Source organism: Muscardinus avellanarius (assembly GCF_963383645.1).
Source record: "Muscardinus avellanarius genome assembly, chromosome: 14".
Classification (NCBI taxonomy): domain Eukaryota; kingdom Metazoa; phylum Chordata; class Mammalia; order Rodentia; family Gliridae; genus Muscardinus; species Muscardinus avellanarius.
In genome coordinates, this window is record NC_137800.1 from 13,388,193 (window position 1) to 13,407,449 (window position 19,257).

Genomic DNA, 19,257 nt, shown 5'->3' on the forward strand with positions numbered 1-19,257 from the left:
TGGGGATTGAATCCAGGGGCATTGTACTTCCAAGCTACATGCTCAACTTGTTTTATTTTTTGGTTTGAAATAGGCCCTCACTAACTGGGTGTGGTGACACATGCTTATAATCCCAATACTTGGAAGGCTAAGATGGTAGGATTGCAGGTTCACAGCCAGCCTCAACTACTTAATGAGGCCCTTGGCAACTTAGTGAGACTCTGTTTTAAAATAAAGAATAAAAAATAGGGCTGGGGGTATGTCTCAGAGGTAGAATGCCTCTGGCTTTGATCCCCAGCAAAGGCTCTCGCTAAGTTGCTAAGGTCTCACTACATTGCCGAGGCTGACCTCAAACCTCCTGTCTCAGCCTCCCATGTATCAGGATTATAAGTGTATGCCACTACACCCAGCTTGGTAATGTGTTTTCCTAGAAAGAATTTCGTACCTAAGATTCTTAGCTTGGACAGATCTCAAACAACTTCATCAAGCTCAGTGGTAGAACACTTGCCTCTAATGTACACGGCCTTGTGTTATATTCCCAGCCCCACAAAAACAAAATAAAACTCACACACAAGCTGGGCATGGTGGCACACTCCTATATCTCAGTACTTAAGAGGCTGAGACAGAAGGATCACAGGTTTGAGGCCAGCCTCAGCAATTTAGTGAGGCCCTCAGCAGCTTAGTGAGACTCTGCTTCTAAATAAAAAATAAAAAAGGCTGGGGTGTAACGTGGAGGTAGAATGCCCATGGGTTCAATCCCCAGCATCATAAAAACAAAAAAGTGGTGCCGGGCGTGGTGGCGCACACTTGTAATCCCAGCATTTGGGAGGCGGAGACTGGAGGATCAAGGTTAGCGGACGGCCTCAGCTACTTGGTGAGAACTTCCGGAACTTAGTGAGACCCTGTTTCAAAATAAAAAATAAAAAATAGGGCAGGGGGTGTAGCTCAGAGGTTGAATGCCCCTAGGTTCTATCTCCAGACCTGCAAAAACAAAACAAAACAAAACAAAACAACAACAACAACAAAAAAATCCCAGAAAAACCCACACAACAACTTCATCTCCAGTGACTAGAAATGGTTGGCATTATAGCATTTGTTTTGACGAGTCTTTTTGTTTAAACTGGTCTAACCTCAGTAGATTCAAAATTGTAAGCAACTATCTTCTTAAAACATTCTTATAAAATCTGTTGCATGGAAGTTTGATTGGTCAGAACAAAAGGGGTTTGGGAAACCTAATAATTCTTTTTTGAGTGGGTGTGTTGAGGGGGATTTTGGGGGATGCCACTCAGGAACCTTCTTCCTTGGGGCTACACCCCAGCCCTATACTGTTCTTTATTTGGAAACAGGGTCTCCCTAAATTGCTGAGGACCTCACTGAGTTGCTGAGGCTGGCTTCAAACCTGTGATTCTCCTGTCTCAACCTCCCAAGTACTGGGATCACAGGTGTGCACCACCACACTCGGCCCAAGAATTCTTTTCATACACATTCTGCACCCCTAATCTGAAAATCCCAAATCCAAAACTTCCTTGAGTTTTCTTGACCTGCTGCTTTAAAAGTTTTGGATTTGGGAGCGTTTCTAACCTCACATTTTTAAAATTAGGAGTATTCAATTGATAAAGTTGATGCAAAAATTCCAAAATCTGAAACAAAAACAAAAACCTCTTCAAAACCTGAAACATTTCTTGTCCCAGGCATTTTGGATAAGGGATATTCAATCTGTTTAGATAATCATCGGCTTTAAAAATCACTTTTTGTTACTGAAGCATTGCATACTTTTTTTTTTTTTTTTTCAGTACCAGGGAATGAACCTAGGGGCTTTCTACATCCGAGCTACACCTCCAGCCCTATTTTTAATTTTTCTTTTGCAAGCTTAAATAAATTTTATTATTACAAAGGTAGAAAGAAGGGACAGAATAATAAAGCCCTATTTTGAAACAGAGTCTCACTAAGTAGCTGAGGCTGGCTGCTAACCTGCAACCCTCCTGTCTCAGCCTCCCAAGTACTGGGATTACAAGTGTGCGCCACCATGCCTGGCTGCATTTATTCGTGGATAAGAAATATACATTTGTACCTTGCCTGGCTGACAGAATCTCACCCTATGAAGCACATATGAAGATTTTCCACTCCAAATCACTTCTAGAATGCTTACTTATGCTTGAAAGCGACAGTTCTGAGGCTCATTAGATCGGAACGACATGTCTGTCCATGATTCTGAGCGGTTAAAGCTGATTCGATATGAAAGTAACCGACAGCCACGTGCTCATAGATCACATAAGCGCGCGGATGCTGACAGTGACGTCGAGAGAGGCAACTGGCTGTCTGACTTTACGAAGCCCCAGAGCTTACTTTTAGCCAAATGGAAGAATCTGGCAGAACACTGAGCTTGCAATCAACCCCTGGGGCATCCTTCTGTCCACCTCATTTTCCAGCTCCCAACTACTGACTCCACATTCTCTAAAATGCTTCTTGTAACTCTTCCTGCCTCGAACCTGCATCCTGGATGCTCCTGGTAGATCCAGCCAGGTGGCCGTCTTAGAGCTCCTTCGGCTCCTGTCCCGTGGCTGTTCCCTCTGCACCACATCAAGCAAGCTTTTCTTCCTTCCTTTTTTTTTTTTTTTTTTTTTTGGTGGTACTGGAGATTGAAACCAGAGGCATTCTACTTCCAAGTTATAACTCCAGACTGATTTTTCTTAATTTGTTATTTAAAAACAGGGTCTCGATAAGTTGCTGAGGCTGGCTTCAGATTTATTATCCTCCCATGTCAGGCTCCCCCCCCCAAAAAAAAAAAATATATATATATATATATTTTTTTTTTTTTTGCGTTACTGGGAATGGAACCCATGGGCATTCTACCTCCGAGCAACACCCGCAGCCCTATTTTTTATTCTTTGTTTTAAAACAGGGTCTCACTGAATTGCAAAGGGCCTCACTAAGTAGCTGAGGCCATCCACGAACCATGATCCTCCTGTCTCAGCCTCCTAAATGTGTGCACCACCATGCCCAGCTTAGCCACATTTTAAATTTTTTAATTTTTTAATTAATTAATTTATTTATTTATTTATTGGTGGTACTGGGGTTACTGGAAACCCTTTTACCTCCGGGCTACACTCTCAGACCTATTTTTCATACTTTTTAATTTGGAAACAGGGTCTCTTAAGCCAGTGCGCATGTGGCTGGCTTCGAACTTGCACGATCCTCCTGTCTCACCTCCTAGGCGCGGGGATTACAGGCATGTGCCACCACGCCGGCTTTTTTTTTTTTTTTTTTTTTTTGAAATAGGGTCTTGCTAGATCGATGAGAGTCTCACTTGCTGAGGCTGTCCTTGAACCTATGATCCTCCCATCCCAGCCTCCCAAGTGCTGGGATTACAAGTGTGATGCCACCTGTTCAGCTTTAGGTGGCACCTTTGTGAGTGATTAGGATTAGAGATTAGGATTAGGTTAGAGATTAGTTTTAGTGATTAGGATTAGGTTATGACCTGGGTTCAATCCTCAGTACCAAAAAAAAAGGGGAAACAATGCATCCATGGTATTTAGAGGTGGCACCTTTGGGTAATGTTTTTTTGTTTTCTCTCTCTTTGTGGAAACTGGGGATTAAACCCAGGGGTATCCTACACCCTCATCCCTATTTTATTTTTATTTTGAAACAGGATCTCACTAGGTTGATGAGAAGCTCACTACTTTCTAAGACTGTCATTTGAACTAGGGACCCTGATGTCTCATGATTCAATCTAGATGTGTTCATTTATATTTTTATTTTTTTATTTTCTTTCCGTTACTGGAGATGGAACCCAGGGGCATTCTACCTTTGAACTACATACACTCCCAGCCCTATATTTTTATTCTTTATTTTGAAACAGGGTCTCACTGAGCTGCAAAGAGCCTCACTAAGTAGCTGGGGCTGTCCTCGAACCGTGATCCTCCTGTCTCAGCCTCCCAAAGGCTGGGATTATGAGCATGTGCCACAACACACAGCACTAGATGTGTTTATAAGAAAAGATAGAGCATAGGGCATGGAGGTACACACCTGTAATCCTCTGTGTCTTGGGAGGCTGAGGCAGGAGGATTGCATGTTTGAAGCTAGCCTGGGCAACTTAGTGAGACTTCATCTCAATAAAAAAAAAAATTAAAAGTTTAAGAGTGTAGCTCAGTGGTATAGTACCTCTGAGTTTGATCCCCAGTACTGTTAAAAAAAAAAAAAGAGGGTGAGAGATTAGAAGATACAGAGGCTCTGTCTCTTATCACCTGAACCTAAACCACCCCCAGCAGGTTATCAACAGAGGCAGCCTTGGACCCTCCAAACCGTGACATAAATAAGCCTCTTTTATTGTGTGTGGCAATGGGGACTGAACCGAGGGGCATTTTACCTCCAAGATATACCCCAGTCCTATTTTTTTTTTTTGAAACAGGGTCTTGATAAGTTGCGGAGGGTCTCATTAAGTTGCTGAGGCTGGCCGAGAACCTGTGATCCTCCTGTCTCATCCTCTCAAGTACTGGGATTACAAACTTGTGCCACCACGCATGGATTAACCTCTTTTCTTTATAAAGTTAGCTGCCTCAAGTATTTTGGTATGTTATAGAAAGCTGACTGATACACTCAGATGATTGAAGAATGTGGCAAATTGTTTCCAAAGGTGGCCCACACACCAGTGTCCATCCTGCTTGCCTGTGTGACTGTGTGTGTGTGTGTGTGTGTGTGTGTGTGTGTGTGTGTGTGTGTGTTTTACTAGAAAACGAAACCAGGGCATTCTACCTCCAAGCTACACCCCTAGTCCTATATTTATTTTTTAATTTGAAATACAGTCTAACTAGTCTAAGTTGTGAAGGCCTCACTAAGTTGCTGAGGCTGGCAGCAAACCTGCCATCCTCCTGTCTAGCTTCCCAAGTTCTGGGATCACAAGTATGCACCACAATGGCTGGCTAATTTTGTTTTGAAACAGGATCTCACTATGTTGCTGAAAGTCTCCCTATGTTGCTGAGGCCGTCTTTGAACCGGTGATCCTCCTGTCTCAGCCTCCCAAATACTGGGATTACAGGCCAGCACCACCATGCCCAGCTCCTGCTTGCCTCTTAGGTTAAGACCCTGTAGTTCTCTAGACATGAGTTTCACCTTCATGTCTAGGATGCCTGTGACCTGCTTTAGCCAGTAGAAGTGGTGGCGTGTGGCTTCTGAGGCAAGCTTTACAAGGCCTTGTAGCTCCCAGTTTGGAGTTCTCAGGTCTTTTCCTCCTGTCTCTAGCTGCCAGGTTCTAGGAAGTCTAGGCCCAAGCCTGTGGTGACCCCAGGCACAGCTTCAAACCCTCACAGCAGGGCACTCTGGGCTCTGTAGTCCTGGCTCCTGTAGTTCTTCTGGCTGGCCAGATGCCCCCTCTTCCCTGCCTGAGCGTCTATGCTCTTCCTGACGCCTGCAATGACTTTCTCCCCACTCCTATGTCTGGCTCACTTGGTCTCACTGGTTAAGACGCATTTTAGCAGGGCATGGTGACACACGCTTGTGATCCCAATACTTGGGAGCAGTATCACAGGTTTGCCGCCAGCCTCAGCAAGTAGTGAGACCCTCCCCAACTTAGTGAGACCCAAAATAAAGAATAAAAAAATAGAGCTGGGGGTATAGCTTGGTGGTAGAATTCTGAGTTACCTTGCGCGTGCGCACGCGCACACACACACACACACACACACAAATAGATAAAAGACTCCATTTAGCCTCCTTGGCCTTTGACTGTCCTCTTGAAATACCCACTGAACCCCTATTCCAGTATCTGTCACACCAAACCTGGGTTTCCAAGTTAGTTTTCCTCCCTGACCAAGGACTCGTGGAGGATGAGACCCCCGCTCCTGACTCCCTCCCTCCCTCCTACTTTACCGTTGGGCTACATCCCCAGTCCTTTTTTAAAATTAGTTAATTAATCTGCAGTCCTGTAGATTGAACCCAGGGGCATTCTGCCTCTGAGCTATACCCCTAGCCCTATTTTTTTTTTTAATTTTGAAACAGGGTCTCACTAAATTGCTAAGGGCCTCGCTCAATTCCTGAGGCTGACCTTGAACCTATGATCTTCCTGTCTCAGCTTCCTTCATACTGGGATTATAAGTGTGTGTCACCACACCCAGCTCCCATTTTATTTTATTTATTTAATTTTTGGTGGTACTGGGGATTGAACCCAGGGGCATTCTACCTTTGAGCTATACCCCCAACCTTATTTCATTTTTTAAAAATTTTGAAACATGGTCTAAGTTGCGTAGGGCCTCACTAAGTTGCTGAGGCTAGCAGCAAACCCATGGTCCTCTTGTCTCAACCTCCCAAGTGCTGGGATTGTAAGTGTGCACCACCATGCCTGGCTTATTATTATTATTATTATTAATTATTGCAGTACTGGGGATGGAACCCAAGGGCTGAGTGACATCCCCAGCCCTATTTTTTATTCTTTATTTTGAAACAGGGTCTCACTGAGTTGCAAGGCTGTCTTACTAAGCAGCCGAGGCTGTCTTAGAACTGCGATTCTCCTGTCTCAGCCTCCCAAATGCTGGGATTACAAGCATGCACCACCACGCCTGGCTTATTTGTACTATTTTGAGACAGGGTCTTGCTAAGTTGCCCAAGCAGGCCTCGAACTTCCTATTCTTCTGCCTCAGCCTCCTGAGTTGCGGAGACTACAGGTGTGTGCCACTGTTCCCAGCTGAGGCTGTACTCTTTTCCTTGGGACATCCGCTGTACAGGGTGTCAGGCCTTTAGTAAGCACTGGGTAGAGAGGAAACCTGCTCATCCCGCTGGGCCTGTGTTCACTTCCCTCTACGGCTGGCCTGTGGCTGCTATTCTTGCCCTAAGGAGAGTGTGAGCCTCACCCAGGACCCACATCTTCTATGCCTCACATCTCAACAGACAACTAGGGTCCAGCCCCCAGGTCTGGCAGGCGATGGCGGCACTCACAAGTGTGGAAGGGTGTCCGGTCAGGCAGGGAGCGGGTTTTCCGCCGGATCGGCAGTGACTTTTCCATCTCTTCTTTCAAGATCATCTTTCCCAAGTTGGAAGTAACCTGAGGAGGAAGAGAGGAACATGGATCCCAGTCTTGGATACCGCTTCTCATCTCCAAAAGGTATGGAGCAGGGCGCACTGCAGGCAGGAGGAGGGGTGGTTTTCCCAGGTGACTGCTCGTGCTCTGGCACCCACAGAACTGCTGGCGCTAACCTGATGCGGAGTTTATCAGAGTTCGCTGGAACTCTGTGGCAGTGGCCTCCCTGTCCCCGGCTCCCATGTCCAGAACTCAAGCCACGTCACCGGCAATGGCCTTCCCACGGCTCCCAACTCTCTTCCTCCCTTAGACCAGTAGCCTGGGCTCCCCTTTGCTCCCCATAAACCACCCGGCCTGCTGAAGTCCTGGACTGGCGGGTCTACCCTTCCTGGTACTCTTTTAAAATTTTGTGGTACTGGGAATGAAACCTCCGAGCTACACCCCCAGCTCTATTTTTTATTCTTTATTTTGAAACAGAGCCTCACTGAGTTGTGGAGGGCCTTACTAAGTAGCTGAGGCTGGCTGCAAACCCGCAATCCTCCTGTCTCAGCCTCCCAAGTTCTGGGATTACAAGCGTGCACCACCACGCCCGGCTCCTATACTTTTTACCTTAATATCAAGTAGCATTCCCCCCAAAAGCAGCCTAGAGAGCAGGTGTCCCTTCGGAAGCAACACTCTGGAGTCCTGGGAATAAGGGCTTTCTCACCTGTTCTAACAAGGATGTTTTTCTGAAATAAGAACTTTAGATGAGCTTAAGGACCAGAAAGTTTGTCCCTCTGGAAGACATAGGGTGGGATGGGGAAAGAGATGCTACCTTACTGAGCTCCTCTTTCTGACGCTCCCTGAGCGCCCTCATCTCTTCTCCAGAGTCATCGTCTTCCTCCTCCTCCTCTTCCTCTGCTCCCCTCCGAGATGCCTTCCGCTTCCTCCACTCCGTCTCTACAGACACATGAAGCGGCGCAGCCAATCAGCCACTCCCTTGAGGTGTGCTTTCTCTTGGGGGCTGGACCTTGAGATGCTACGAATTCTTTATTATTATTATTATTATTATTATTATTATTATTATTATTTGTGTATGTGTGGTACTGGGTGATGGAACCCAGGGGCCTTCAACCTCTGGGCCACACCCCCAGATCTATTTTATTTTTTATTTGGAAACGTTCTCACTCAGTGGTGGAGGCTGGCTTCAAACCTGTATTCCTCCTGTCTCAGCCTCTCAAATACTGGGATTACAAGTGCGCGCTACCACACTTGGCCTTTTTTAAATTATCTTTTAATTTTTTTTTTTCAGTACCAGGGATGGAAGGAATTCTACCTTCAAGCTACAACCCAGCCCTAATTTTTATTCTTTATTTCGAAACAGGGTCTCACTGATTTGCAAAGGACCTCACTAAGAAGTAGCTGAGGCTGGCTGCAAACCATGATCCTCCTGTCTCAGCCTCCCAAATGCTGGGGTTACAAGCGTGCACCACCATGCCTGGTGATGTCTTTTTAATTTTTTAAAATTTAAGTACTTGAGAGGTTGAGACAGCAGGATCAGAGCCAGGCATGGTGGCACATGCCTGTAATCCTAGTACTTGGGAGGCTGAAACAGGAGGGTTGCAGGTTCAGCATCACCCTCAGCAACTTAATATGTACTCAGCATCTTAGCAAGACCCTGTTTAAAAAAATATAAATAAATAAATAAATAAATAAATAAATAAATAAAAATAGGGGCCGGAGTGTAGCTTGGAGGTAGAATACCCCTGGGACCAATCCTTGATCCCCAAAACACCTTTTTGAACCAGGCATAGTGGCACATGTCTGTAATCCCAATATTTGGGTGGGACATGCCTGTAATTCCTGGAAGACTGCAGGTTCAAGACCAGTCACAGCAATGTAGCGAGACTCTTAGCCACGTAGCAAGACCCTATTTCAAAACAGAAAATAAAAAGGACTGCGGGTTAGCTCCAAGGTAAAATGTCACTGGGTTGAATTCCCAATACCACAATAAAAAAAAATTTTTTTGGAGTCTCGCTATGTTGGCCAGATTTACCTTGAACTCATGGGCTCAAGTAATCTACTTGCCTTCATCTCTGGAGTAGCTGGGACTACAGGCACTATATATTCTATTTTAAAAATAAGCCAGGCATGGTGGCGCACACTTGTAATCCCAGTACTTGGGAGGCTGAGACAGGAGGATCATGCATGTTCGAAGCCAGCCTCAGCAGCTTAGTGAAGCTATCAGTAACTTAATAAGACCCTGTTTCCAAATAAAATATAAAATAGGTCTGGGAGTGTGGCCTGGAGGTAGAAAGCCCCTGGGTTCCATCTCCAGTATCACAAATAAAATAAAACAAAATAGGGGGATGAGGATGTAGCTCAGTGTCAGAGCACATGCTTAGTATACACAAGGTCCTGAGATCCATCCCTAGCAGCAAAAAAAAAATTGATAATAATAATAATAATAAATAATAATAATAATAATCACAAGCCAGGCTTGTAATCCCAGCATTCGAGAGGCTGAGACAGGAGGATCGTGGTTCATGGACATCCTCAGCTACTTAGTGAGGCCCTTTGCAACTCAGTGAGACCCTATTTCAAAAATAAAGAATAAAAAATAGGGTTGGGGGTGTAGCTCGTAGGTAGAATGACCCTGAGTTCCATCCCCAGTACCGCAAAAAAACAAAAAATCACAGTAATAAATTAAGAGTAATATTTCCTCGCCTTGCTGTAAAGCTGGGTATAAAACACAAACACATGACTTAAATTAATTGGAGACCAAGACCGCCTCTCATTTATCTTTCTCCCAGAACTCCCATCACAGGGCTTGGGACACAGCAGAAGTTTGAAAAATGCCTACTAGTGACCACGTGAATGAACGGAAGGGAAGGGGTGACTGAGGGTAGAGTAGCCAGGCAGCAGCACAGCCACGGAGAGCAGGGCTGGGGCTCTGGAAGGAGGCCACGCCCTAGGAAGATCCACAGGGCACGGGCAGGGGCTTCAGCAGGGGCCAGGAGGCATCGTGAGGAGTGGTCCCAGCTTCCCCGCTCCCTTCTGCCCAGCTCTTCATACCCACAACGGCCAGCGACGGGGGGCACGGCCAGTAGTCGGTTTCGATCTTGGCCGGCTGGTTGGGGTCCGGGGGCTGGGCCGCAGGGAACTTGGACGACTCGATGATGAGGTCTTCGATGTGCTTGCTTTGAGGGCTGCCTCCGGTGGACTCTGCAGGCGGAGGCCAGAATCAGCACACGTATAGCCCACCAGAGGCCAGCCTGGGGACCCTGGGCCCCAGCTCCCCCCTGGACACCTGTGGACCCCTGGATGTAAAACCACGGGCAGATATTACATACTGCATGAACAGTTATCCTCCTGGCCGGCCCTGGCACCTCGTGTAGACCCAGCATGTGGCAGGAAGGGGGCCCTGGAAGTTAGGGGGACCCTCACCTCTCTGCTTATAGATGGGTGGCTTCTTGTAGATGTTGGAATCTGGGCGGGTGGTCTCTGTGAAAGGGACAAAAGAGCACGTCAGAAAGGAGAGTTGCTCACGCCAAGGATGCTGGGTCTGTGAAGAGACCAAAGACACACACAAGGTTGGGCCAAGAGCCAAGACATTACTGGGGGCCTGGCACTGTCCCTCGGGGGTTGGGCCTTTCTGCACTTTTCTTTTTGGGTATGGGGAGGGCTAGATGAGCCGGGCACACCATCTCTGGCAGCTCTGCCTGGGGTCCTGGCATCAGGGGGTCCAGCCAGGTCTGTAGTGCGTTGATACTCCAAGACTAGGGGGTCGAGGGGAAGGGGCTCAAGGTTCCTGAAGGAGAAAAGCAGTTCCAGGGAAAACATGTTGCCATGCTAACAATTAAACCTACCAGGATGGTGGAAATGGGGCAGGCTGGTCCGGGGGGTCCCCGTGGTTCTTGGGGTGGGAGCCTGAGAGATGATTGCGGGGGTCCGGCTCTCCGCCCACACCTGCAGAGCAGAAGCGTGCAGCTCCCAGTTCCCCTACGGCCCCCCCTATGAGCTGCAGGTCCCACTTCAGGTCACGCTGGCCGCCCTTTGCTGTCCTCCCACCCGGCAACCCACACCGGTGTGCCCACTCCAGGGCAACACGGCAGAAGGGTATCCAAGAACTCCACCTGCTCCCAGGGCCTGCCCAGGGAGAGAGGGTGAGACGAGGCCCTGGGTCAGACAGATGGACACAGAGTTGGCCAGTGACCACTGGCCTCTGCCGAGTTTGTCATCCCCAGCGCCCTGCAGAGCTCCGTCTGACATATGGGGGGAGGGACCTGGGGCCCCATCAGAGCAGGGCTGGGAGAGTTTTGGGGGATTCAGACTCACCTCTGGGGATGGTGGGGGGGATGTGGATTTGGGCGACAGAGAGCGCTGTGAACGGAGGGGGCCGGTCAGTCACACGGGTAGATGGAGCCCTCATCCCTAGACCCTCAGAGGGGCCGCCTCATCCCCCACCTAACTCCGCACCCGTTCCTAGCCCATTTTCTTCTCTCTCATATCTCTGCCAATTCCCATAGCCAGCCCTCCAGCCTTCCTCTCCCCAGCGTCCTCTGGACACGTTCTGAGACTGCCCATCGGGAGCTGGGGCAGCACACCCCCTTGGAGCAGTGTGCGTGGCCACCTGTGAACCAGCTACGGCTCTGTCCTCTGAGCCTAACAAGGAACAGCAGGGGCAAGACCGCCAAGCAGCCAGAGATGGCATCAGGCTCTCCCTCCCAAGTCCCGGGGAAGAATCCCCATATTAAAGACAGGTGACAAAATATTTCCCTATGCATTGACAACCTTGTGGGGTGGAGGCAGACCTAACACTTAACAGGGGGGAAACTGAGGCCACAGTGTCGGCGGGATCCCTCGGCTAGGACTTCCAGCCGCCACTGTCAATGCTTCTGTACACATCTGGTCCTTTCCGCAGGCTCCCACCCTTTCCCCACACAACCCCCTCTGTGCAGTCAAATGTGGCCTCCCTTGCTCTCTACATCCGGGCCACACCCTAGCCCTGAGCCGGGCAGCCCGCTCACAGCAAGGCTGGGTTGGTCAATGACAGAGTGATGGATTAAGTTTCCTTTATCCTTTGCTGGAGGCTGGCACCGGGGATTCTGCACACACCCCGCTGCCTGGACCTGTCCCTTCTGCTGCCCTGTGGGAAGCCCCTCACCTCCCGGCTCCTGGGCAGCTCCACGTGCTCCAGCAGGGAGTAGGTGAAGTGGGGCTCGTAGATCATGAGGTCAGGCCTCTCGATGTCCAGGATGGCCTTGTCCTTGGGGATGGCAGCCAGGTCCTTGTAGCCCAGCACCTGGTTATCCATCTTGGCCTGAAGGAAAAGGAGCAGATGTGCTGCCAGCCTCTCCTAGGACATCGGCCTCGCTGGCTGGACTTGTTTGATGCCAAGAAAGTGGACGGCCATTTTAGATGTCAACTCTCACACGTTTATAACTTCATGATTTTAACTTCAAGGATACAGATCGCTTTAAAAAATGATAGTCCTTTGACAAGCACTTTGAGTGCCACCGGACACCTCGCCAGGGGCAGAGAGGATGGTCTGTGCATCTCCGGGCTCTCTCCCCCGGCTGGCGCCGGCAGGACCCCACTGGGGATCTCTGAGTGAGGGGGTGCCGCCCTCCCCCTCCCAGCCTGAGGGTGCTGGTGGCCACAGGGGTACTCACCACGATGCTGGAGGGAGAGCCGGGCACACTGGAGCCTCGGGAGGAGCTGACGCTCCCAGGGGAGGTAAGTGGTTGCTAGGGAGAGCGAGAAGGCGGCCGAGTGGGCAAGTGTGTGTGTGTGAGGGTGGGGGCGCGGGTCTGCTCTAGGCCTCCGGGGACCCGGCGTGCTGCGCGGCGGGCGACCACCAGGTGTCGCCATCGACTCCCGAGCTGGCCCTCGCGGGGAGCCGGCCCCCACCCGCCCGGCCCCAGCACCCCCTGCCCGGGGCCGGGGCAGCCCGCGCACCTTCTGCAGCCGCTCCATGCGGCTGGGAGCTGGCCGGCCGCTGGCTCGCAGAGGCCAGTGCGCGAGGGGAGAGGAAGGGCGTCAAGCTCGGCCCGGCTCCCGCAGCGAGGGCGTCCCGCGGCGCTGGCACATCCTCACCCCTGGGCCACTCCCCAGGCTGCTGACCCGGAGGCAGGTCTGGAAGCAGAGGGGATCAGGGCTCAGCTTTCCACTCGCTCAGCCCGGCAAGCGTGCGTGCGCTGCAGACGCGCTGCACTTGTTTTGAGCCATTGTTCTCTGGCTCCAAAGGAAATGACGGCAGGGGTCAGCCCGCTTCCCAGTGCCGGGTGGCCTCTACATCCCCTGCCTGCTGGTCACACCTGCCCTGCCCTGGGGCCAGGCCACCCCAGCTCTAGGCTCATTCCCCTGCAGTCTACTCGGCCACTGGTCACCCCTTCCTCATCCTCCCTGGGAAAATTTGGGGGGGGGTGGTACTGAGGATTGAATTCAGGGGCATTTTACCTTCGAGCTCCACCCCCAGCCTTTAAAAAAAAATTTTTTTTTTAAAACAGGGTCTTGCTAGGCTGCCGAGAGTCTCCCTAAATGGCTGAGGCTGGCCTCGAACCTGTGAGCCTCCTGTCTCAGCTTCCCAAGTACTGGGATTACAGGCATGGGCTGCCACACCGGGCTCCCCAGAAGGATTAACATAGAGGAATTGGTCACAGCTCCGAGTGGACGCAGGGGGAGAGAGAGGCACTGGAAGAAGCCCACTGTGTGCCAAGCTCAGAAACTGGCAGGGAACTGCTGCTTTGCCCCAGGGAGGAGGTCCATGCCCCCTAGTCCCTGTCCCATACATTAGCCAGTGAAACACCCCTGGGGCCACATCCCTGCTCCCCTGAGGTTCTCAGGATGCCTGTGGTAAGCAGGACCCCAAGGACCACCCTACTGCCAGTTCCAAGTCCTGTCTTGCGTTTCTCATCCATAAAATGGGGGATAAACGGGCGTGGTGGTGCAACCCTGTAATCCCAATACTAGAGAGGCTGAAACTGAATGATTGCAGGGTCACAGTCAGCCTCACCAATTTAGTGATGTTCTCAGCAACCTAGCAAGACTTTGTTTCCAAATAAAAAATAAAATAGGGCTGGAGTGTAACTCAGAGGTAGAATGCATCTTCAATCCACAACACCACAAAAGGTGGGAGAAGGAATAGTCCCTATATCACGGGGTTGCTGCACGGGGTAAGTTAAACATGCGAAGTGCATAGGAAGACGATACGTTCCAGGCAGAGGGTCAGCCATTGTTAATTCTACACTCTATGGGTTGATGAACTTGGGGATTTCCCTAGTTCTTCCTGGCCACAGTCATGAACGGCCGAGGTCATTGCTGCCCGGCTCTTCTCTGTCCTCTCCCAGGTCATTCTGCTGCTCAATCCGTCCCAAACCTGCCTGCCTGCCGCACAGCAGCCTCCCTCCTGCTTCCGGGCTTTGGCCTTTATGGCTCTGTCCACCTCTGCCTCTCCAGTGCCATGCGTATTTCCAGGCCTAGCAGATAGCCTTCTGCCCACCATTCCACTCCTCCCTGATAAGTCCTTCTCTGAGAACCACATAACTAAGCACTTAATTAGGTGCTGCTTGACCTGGGAACATGTTTCGGCCCTAACTGGACCGACCACTAACCCCTGGAAGGCAGCAGCGGCAGCGAGAGCTGCCAGCTTCCAACACGCCTTGTATGCTGGGTACTGTTTATTTATTGACTTATTTACTGTGGTACTGGGGATGGAACCCAGGGGCATTCTACCCCGGAGCTACACCCCCGACCCTATTTTATTTTTATTTTGAAACAGGGTCTCCCTAGGTTGATGAGTCTTGCTACATTGCTGAGGCTACCCTCGAACCTGCAATCCTCCTGTTTCAGCCTCCCAAGTACCTGGATTACAGGCATGCACCACCACGCTTGATTTGTTTACTTGATATTTTTTGTCATGCTGGGAACTGAACCTATTTTTTATTTTGTAATTTTGAAACAGGGTCTCACCAAATTGTTCAGGGCCTCACTAAGTTGCTGAGGCTGGTCTAGAACCCATGATCCTTCCGTCTCAGCCTCAGAAGTACTGGGATTAAAGGCACACCCCATCACTCTGGGCTTATGCTGGATACTTTAACAGATATCTTACAAGGATTATTCTGCTTCATCCTCACAAAATCCTATAGAATAGGCCCACTTTACAGATGAGGAACTGAGTGCTCTGAGATGTTAGGAGTTGTCCAGGGCTGCCGGGCGTGGTGGCGCACGCTTGTAATCCCCGCGCTTGGGAGGCGGAGACAGGAGGATCGCGCTGGTTCGGAGCCAGCCGCGCTGGCTTAAGAGATCCTGTTTCCAAATAAAAAATATAAAATAGGTCTGGGAGTGTAGCCCGTGGGAGTGTATCCCGGAGGTAGAAGGGCTTCCAGGAACCCCAGTACCACCAAAAAAAAAAAAAAAAAAAAAGAAGTTGTCCAGGGTTGAGGAGCTGGAAACCACTGTGCTCAGCACAGGGTTTCCAGAGCCATCCAGGGCTGTACTGGGTACAACCTGGGAACAGATGAAAATCTGTCTGATTTCTCAAGTCTTTTTGGAATCATAGAACCAAGCATCTCCACAACACGGATAGGTCTGCTGCTCATGGAGAACCTCCATTTGAGAGCTCCACCTCCTTTCCTTCTGGGTGCCTGCTGCCCTCCTTTAGCTAGGAGTGAAGTGCACTCTTTAACTGAAGGCAAAATACATCCTGATACATATTTGAAGAGAGGTAAGTTCCCTCTCACTTTGATTTTTCCGTTGCTAATAGCCATTCCCACACTAGCTGTATTCTTAGTTTGACTTGAGAAGCAAGCACTTATCCACCCACCCACCCACCCATCCATCCATCCATCCATCCACCCACCTGCCCGCCCATCCATCCATCCATCCATCCGCACATCCATCTCTTCATCCATTTCACCTACCCACACGTGCTTATCTATCCACTCAACAGTTGTGTGTGTGTGTGTGTGTGTGTGTGTGTGTATTGGTCATTGAACCCAGGACACTCTGCCACTAAGTCATATCCTCAGACCTTTTATTCTTTATTTTGAGATAAAGTCTTGCTAAGTTGCCCACACTGACTTCCAATTTGCAATTCTTCTGCCTCCTGAGTTGCTAGGATTGCAGGTGTGTGTCACCACACCACACCCAGCTCAACGAACATGTGTGCGCGTGTTGAACCCAGGGTCATTCTACCTCCAGCTCTATCCCCAGCCCCTTTTTATATTTTTTGTTTTGAAACAGGGTCTCACTAGATTGCTAAGAGTCTTGCTACATTGCTGAGGCTGGTCTCCAACTTGCAATCTTCCTGCCTCGACGTCCTGAGTTGCTGGGAGTACAGGTGTGTGCCGCCCTGCCTGGCTTAGTAAATACTTTCTGAGCACCTATTAGCGAGGGCTTAGTGAGGCCCTTTTTCTTTTCTTTTTTTTTCTTTTCTTTTTCCTGTACTAGGGATGGAACCCAGGGGCGCTGTACCTCTGAGCTACACCCACAGCCCTATTTTTTTTTATTCTTTATTTTGAAACACGGTCTCACTAAGTTGTGAAGGGCCTCACTAAGTAGTTGAGACTGGCCACGAACCTGCGACCTTCCTGTCTCAGCTTCCCAAGTACTGATATTATAAGCGTGCGCCACCACCCCCGGAGACTGAGCATCCATCCTACAGCGAGCACAGCTCAGTGTTCCCCGCTCATGAGCCCCATGGAGAAGAGAGAGATGGGTCAGAGGAATGAAGCTGCCGCTCCCGAAGGAAGGCATGCCTACAGACAATGCCATGCAAGGAGAGAATCACATGTCAGATAAGACGGAAGAAGGCTGTGAGAGCCAGGGACTGAGAGATTCTTCCTGCTGGGTGTCATCAGGGGATTAAAAAGCATTCTCAGAGGAGAAGGCACTGGGGTAGGCCTTGAAGGATGCCCAGTATTTTTGTCTTGTGGAACTGAGGATTGAACCCAAGGGTGTTCTACCAGAGCTACACCTCTAGTCCTGTTTTATTTTGTGTTGAAATAGGGTCTCAATAAGTTGCTGAGAGTCTACGTTGCTGAGGCTGACCTTGAATTTGTAATCCTTCTGTCTCAGCCTCCCAAATCCTGGGATTACAGACAAGCACCACCATGCCTGGTGAAGGGTGCCCTGTTTGAGGTCATACAAAATAGAAAAAGGAGCTGGGTGTGATGGCGCATGCTTGTAATCCCAGCATTTGGGAGGCTGAGATAGGAGGGTCTCGGTTTGAAGACAGCCTCGGCTACTTAGTGAGGCTCTTTGTAACTCTGCTTAAAAATAAAGATTTTTAAAAAAAGGGCTGGGGGCATTGCTCTAAGGTAGAATGTCCCTGGGTTCCATCCCTAGTACCACAAAAAAAGAAAGAAAGAAAGAAAGAAAGAAAGAAAGAAAGAAAGAGAGAAGGAAAGAAAGGAAAGAAAGAAAAGAAAGAAAAGAAAGAAAGGAAGGAAGGAAGAAAGAAAGAAACAAAGAAGAAAGAAAGAAAGAAAGAGGATTCTCGACAGAGAAAGCAGCACAGGCAGAGACAGGACGCAGGGACACACTGGGTCTGTCTGGGGAAGAGAAGATATAACTGATGGCAGCGCTCAAGGGGCTGAGATGCATTTGGTGCAGGAGGCTGGGTCCTATGCCAGGGTTAGATTATATTTTGTGTACAACTGGGACCATAGAAGACTTAAAACTTAGCCGGGCGTGGTGGCACATGCTGGTAACCCCAGTACTTGGGAGGCCCAGATAGGAGGATTGCACAGGTTTGAAGCCAGCCTCAGCTACTGAGTGAGGCTCTCAGCAACTTAGTGAGACCCTGTTTCCAAATAAAATCTAAAAAAAAGAATAGGGCTGGGAATATAGTCTGGAGGTAGAAGGCCCTTGGTTTCATCCCCAATACCACACAAAAATATACATACATACATATATACATACATACATACAGAATAAAATATTGGGTTGGGGGTGTAGCTCAGAGGTAGAATGCCCCTGGGTTCAATCCCTAGCACCACATACACAAAAAAAGACTTAAAACTTTTTTTTTTTTTTCAGAACTGGGAATGGAACCCAGGAGCATCCTACCTCCCAGCTATACCTCCAGCTTTAGTTTTTAATTCTTTATTTTGAAACAGGGTCTCACTGAGTTACGAAGGGCCTAAGTAGCCAAGACTGGCCATGAACCTGCAATCCTCCTGTCTCAGCCTCCCAAATACTGGGATTACAAGCATGTGCCACCACGCCCAGCTGACTTAAAACTTTTTTTAAAGTCAAAAGATGACACGATCCCTATAGTGTTTGGGGAAAATGAATCTGGCTGCAGTCTGGACACTGGACAGCAGAGGCGGTCCACAGGGAGGCCAGCGCAGGCCTGGGACAGCTTTCAGGCAGGGAATTTGAAACTCCAGACTTGGGCAGTAGGGACATGATGTGAAAGAGGTAAATTCCAGAGTCCTAGAGAAGGCAGGTGCAAGGCAGGACCCCAGGGGAGGGCGGTAGAGTGTGCACAGAGACTGGGAATGCAGGGGGAGGATGTGTTTTCAGGAAGGTAGACAGGTGGGAATGTCCAGGAGAAAAGCTTTGGAGGAGGCTCCCGGCTGGGGAGCCATTTCCCTAGAAGCGGAAGTTTGAACAGGACTGCTAAGGGAAAGAGAAGGTCAAAATCTTGGGAAATACTTTGAGGGCTAGGAAAAAAAAAAAAAAAAGAGAGAGAGAGAAGAAGAAATAGCCAGAGTGGTGGAGCGTGCTTGTAATCCCAGCATTTGGGAGGCGGAGACTGGAGGATTGTGGTTCAAGGACAGCCTTAGCTACTTAGTGAGGCCCTTTGCATCTCAGTGAGACCCTGTTTCAAAAAATAAAAAGAATTTTAAAAAAAAGGACCGGGGGTGGTGTAGCTCGGAGGTAGAATGCCCCTGGGTTCACCTAGAGCACTGCTAAAATAAATAAATAAATTAAATAAAGCCACAGATAGTACAATCAGATGGGAGCCGGGCATGGTGGTGCACGCTTCTAAACCTAGTACTTGGGAGACTGAGACAGGAGGATCACAGATTTGAAGCCAGCCTCAGCTACTTAGCCAGACTCTCAGCAACCTAACAAGGGTTATGTTTCAAAATAAAAAATAAAAAAGGGCTGGGGGTGTAGCTTGGAGGTAAATTGCCCCTGGGTTTAATTTCCAGTAATAAGAAAGAGGAGGAGGGAGAAAAGGAGAAGGAGGAGGAGGAGGAGGAGGAGGAGGAGGAGGAGGAGGAGGAGGAGGGGCTGGCCCTCTAGTTTGGATGCAAGGGCCTGATGGCCTTGTGGTT

The 19,257-nt window shown here is 49.3% G+C and overlaps 1 protein-coding gene across 8 annotated transcripts in view; it reads right to left on the reverse strand.

Annotated features, from left to right (window-relative positions):
* The window catches only part of DMTN (dematin actin binding protein), a gene marked incomplete at both ends in the record, with an annotated part of 15,086 nt that extends 2,143 nt beyond the window's left edge, over positions 1-12,943 (reverse strand). For 2 of the 8 annotated variants that reach the window (XM_080710051.1, XM_080710049.1), the window contains 9 exons: positions 6,904-7,009; positions 7,800-7,924; positions 10,040-10,189; positions 10,412-10,468; positions 10,834-10,933; positions 11,303-11,347; positions 12,132-12,287; positions 12,640-12,714; positions 12,926-12,943. In XM_080710051.1, the coding sequence (XP_080566177.1) occupies positions 6,904-7,009; positions 7,800-7,924; positions 10,040-10,189; positions 10,412-10,468; positions 10,834-10,933; positions 11,303-11,347; positions 12,132-12,287; positions 12,640-12,714; positions 12,926-12,943 (832 nt within the window). The remainder of the gene's footprint in view (positions 1-6,903; positions 7,010-7,799; positions 7,925-10,039; positions 10,190-10,411; positions 10,469-10,833; positions 10,934-11,302; positions 11,348-12,131; positions 12,288-12,639; positions 12,715-12,925) is intronic. The other 6 variants (XM_080710055.1, XM_080710052.1, XM_080710053.1 and 3 more) reach the window with 3 other exon arrangements.
* Between the last annotated feature and the right edge of the window lie 6,314 nt (positions 12,944-19,257).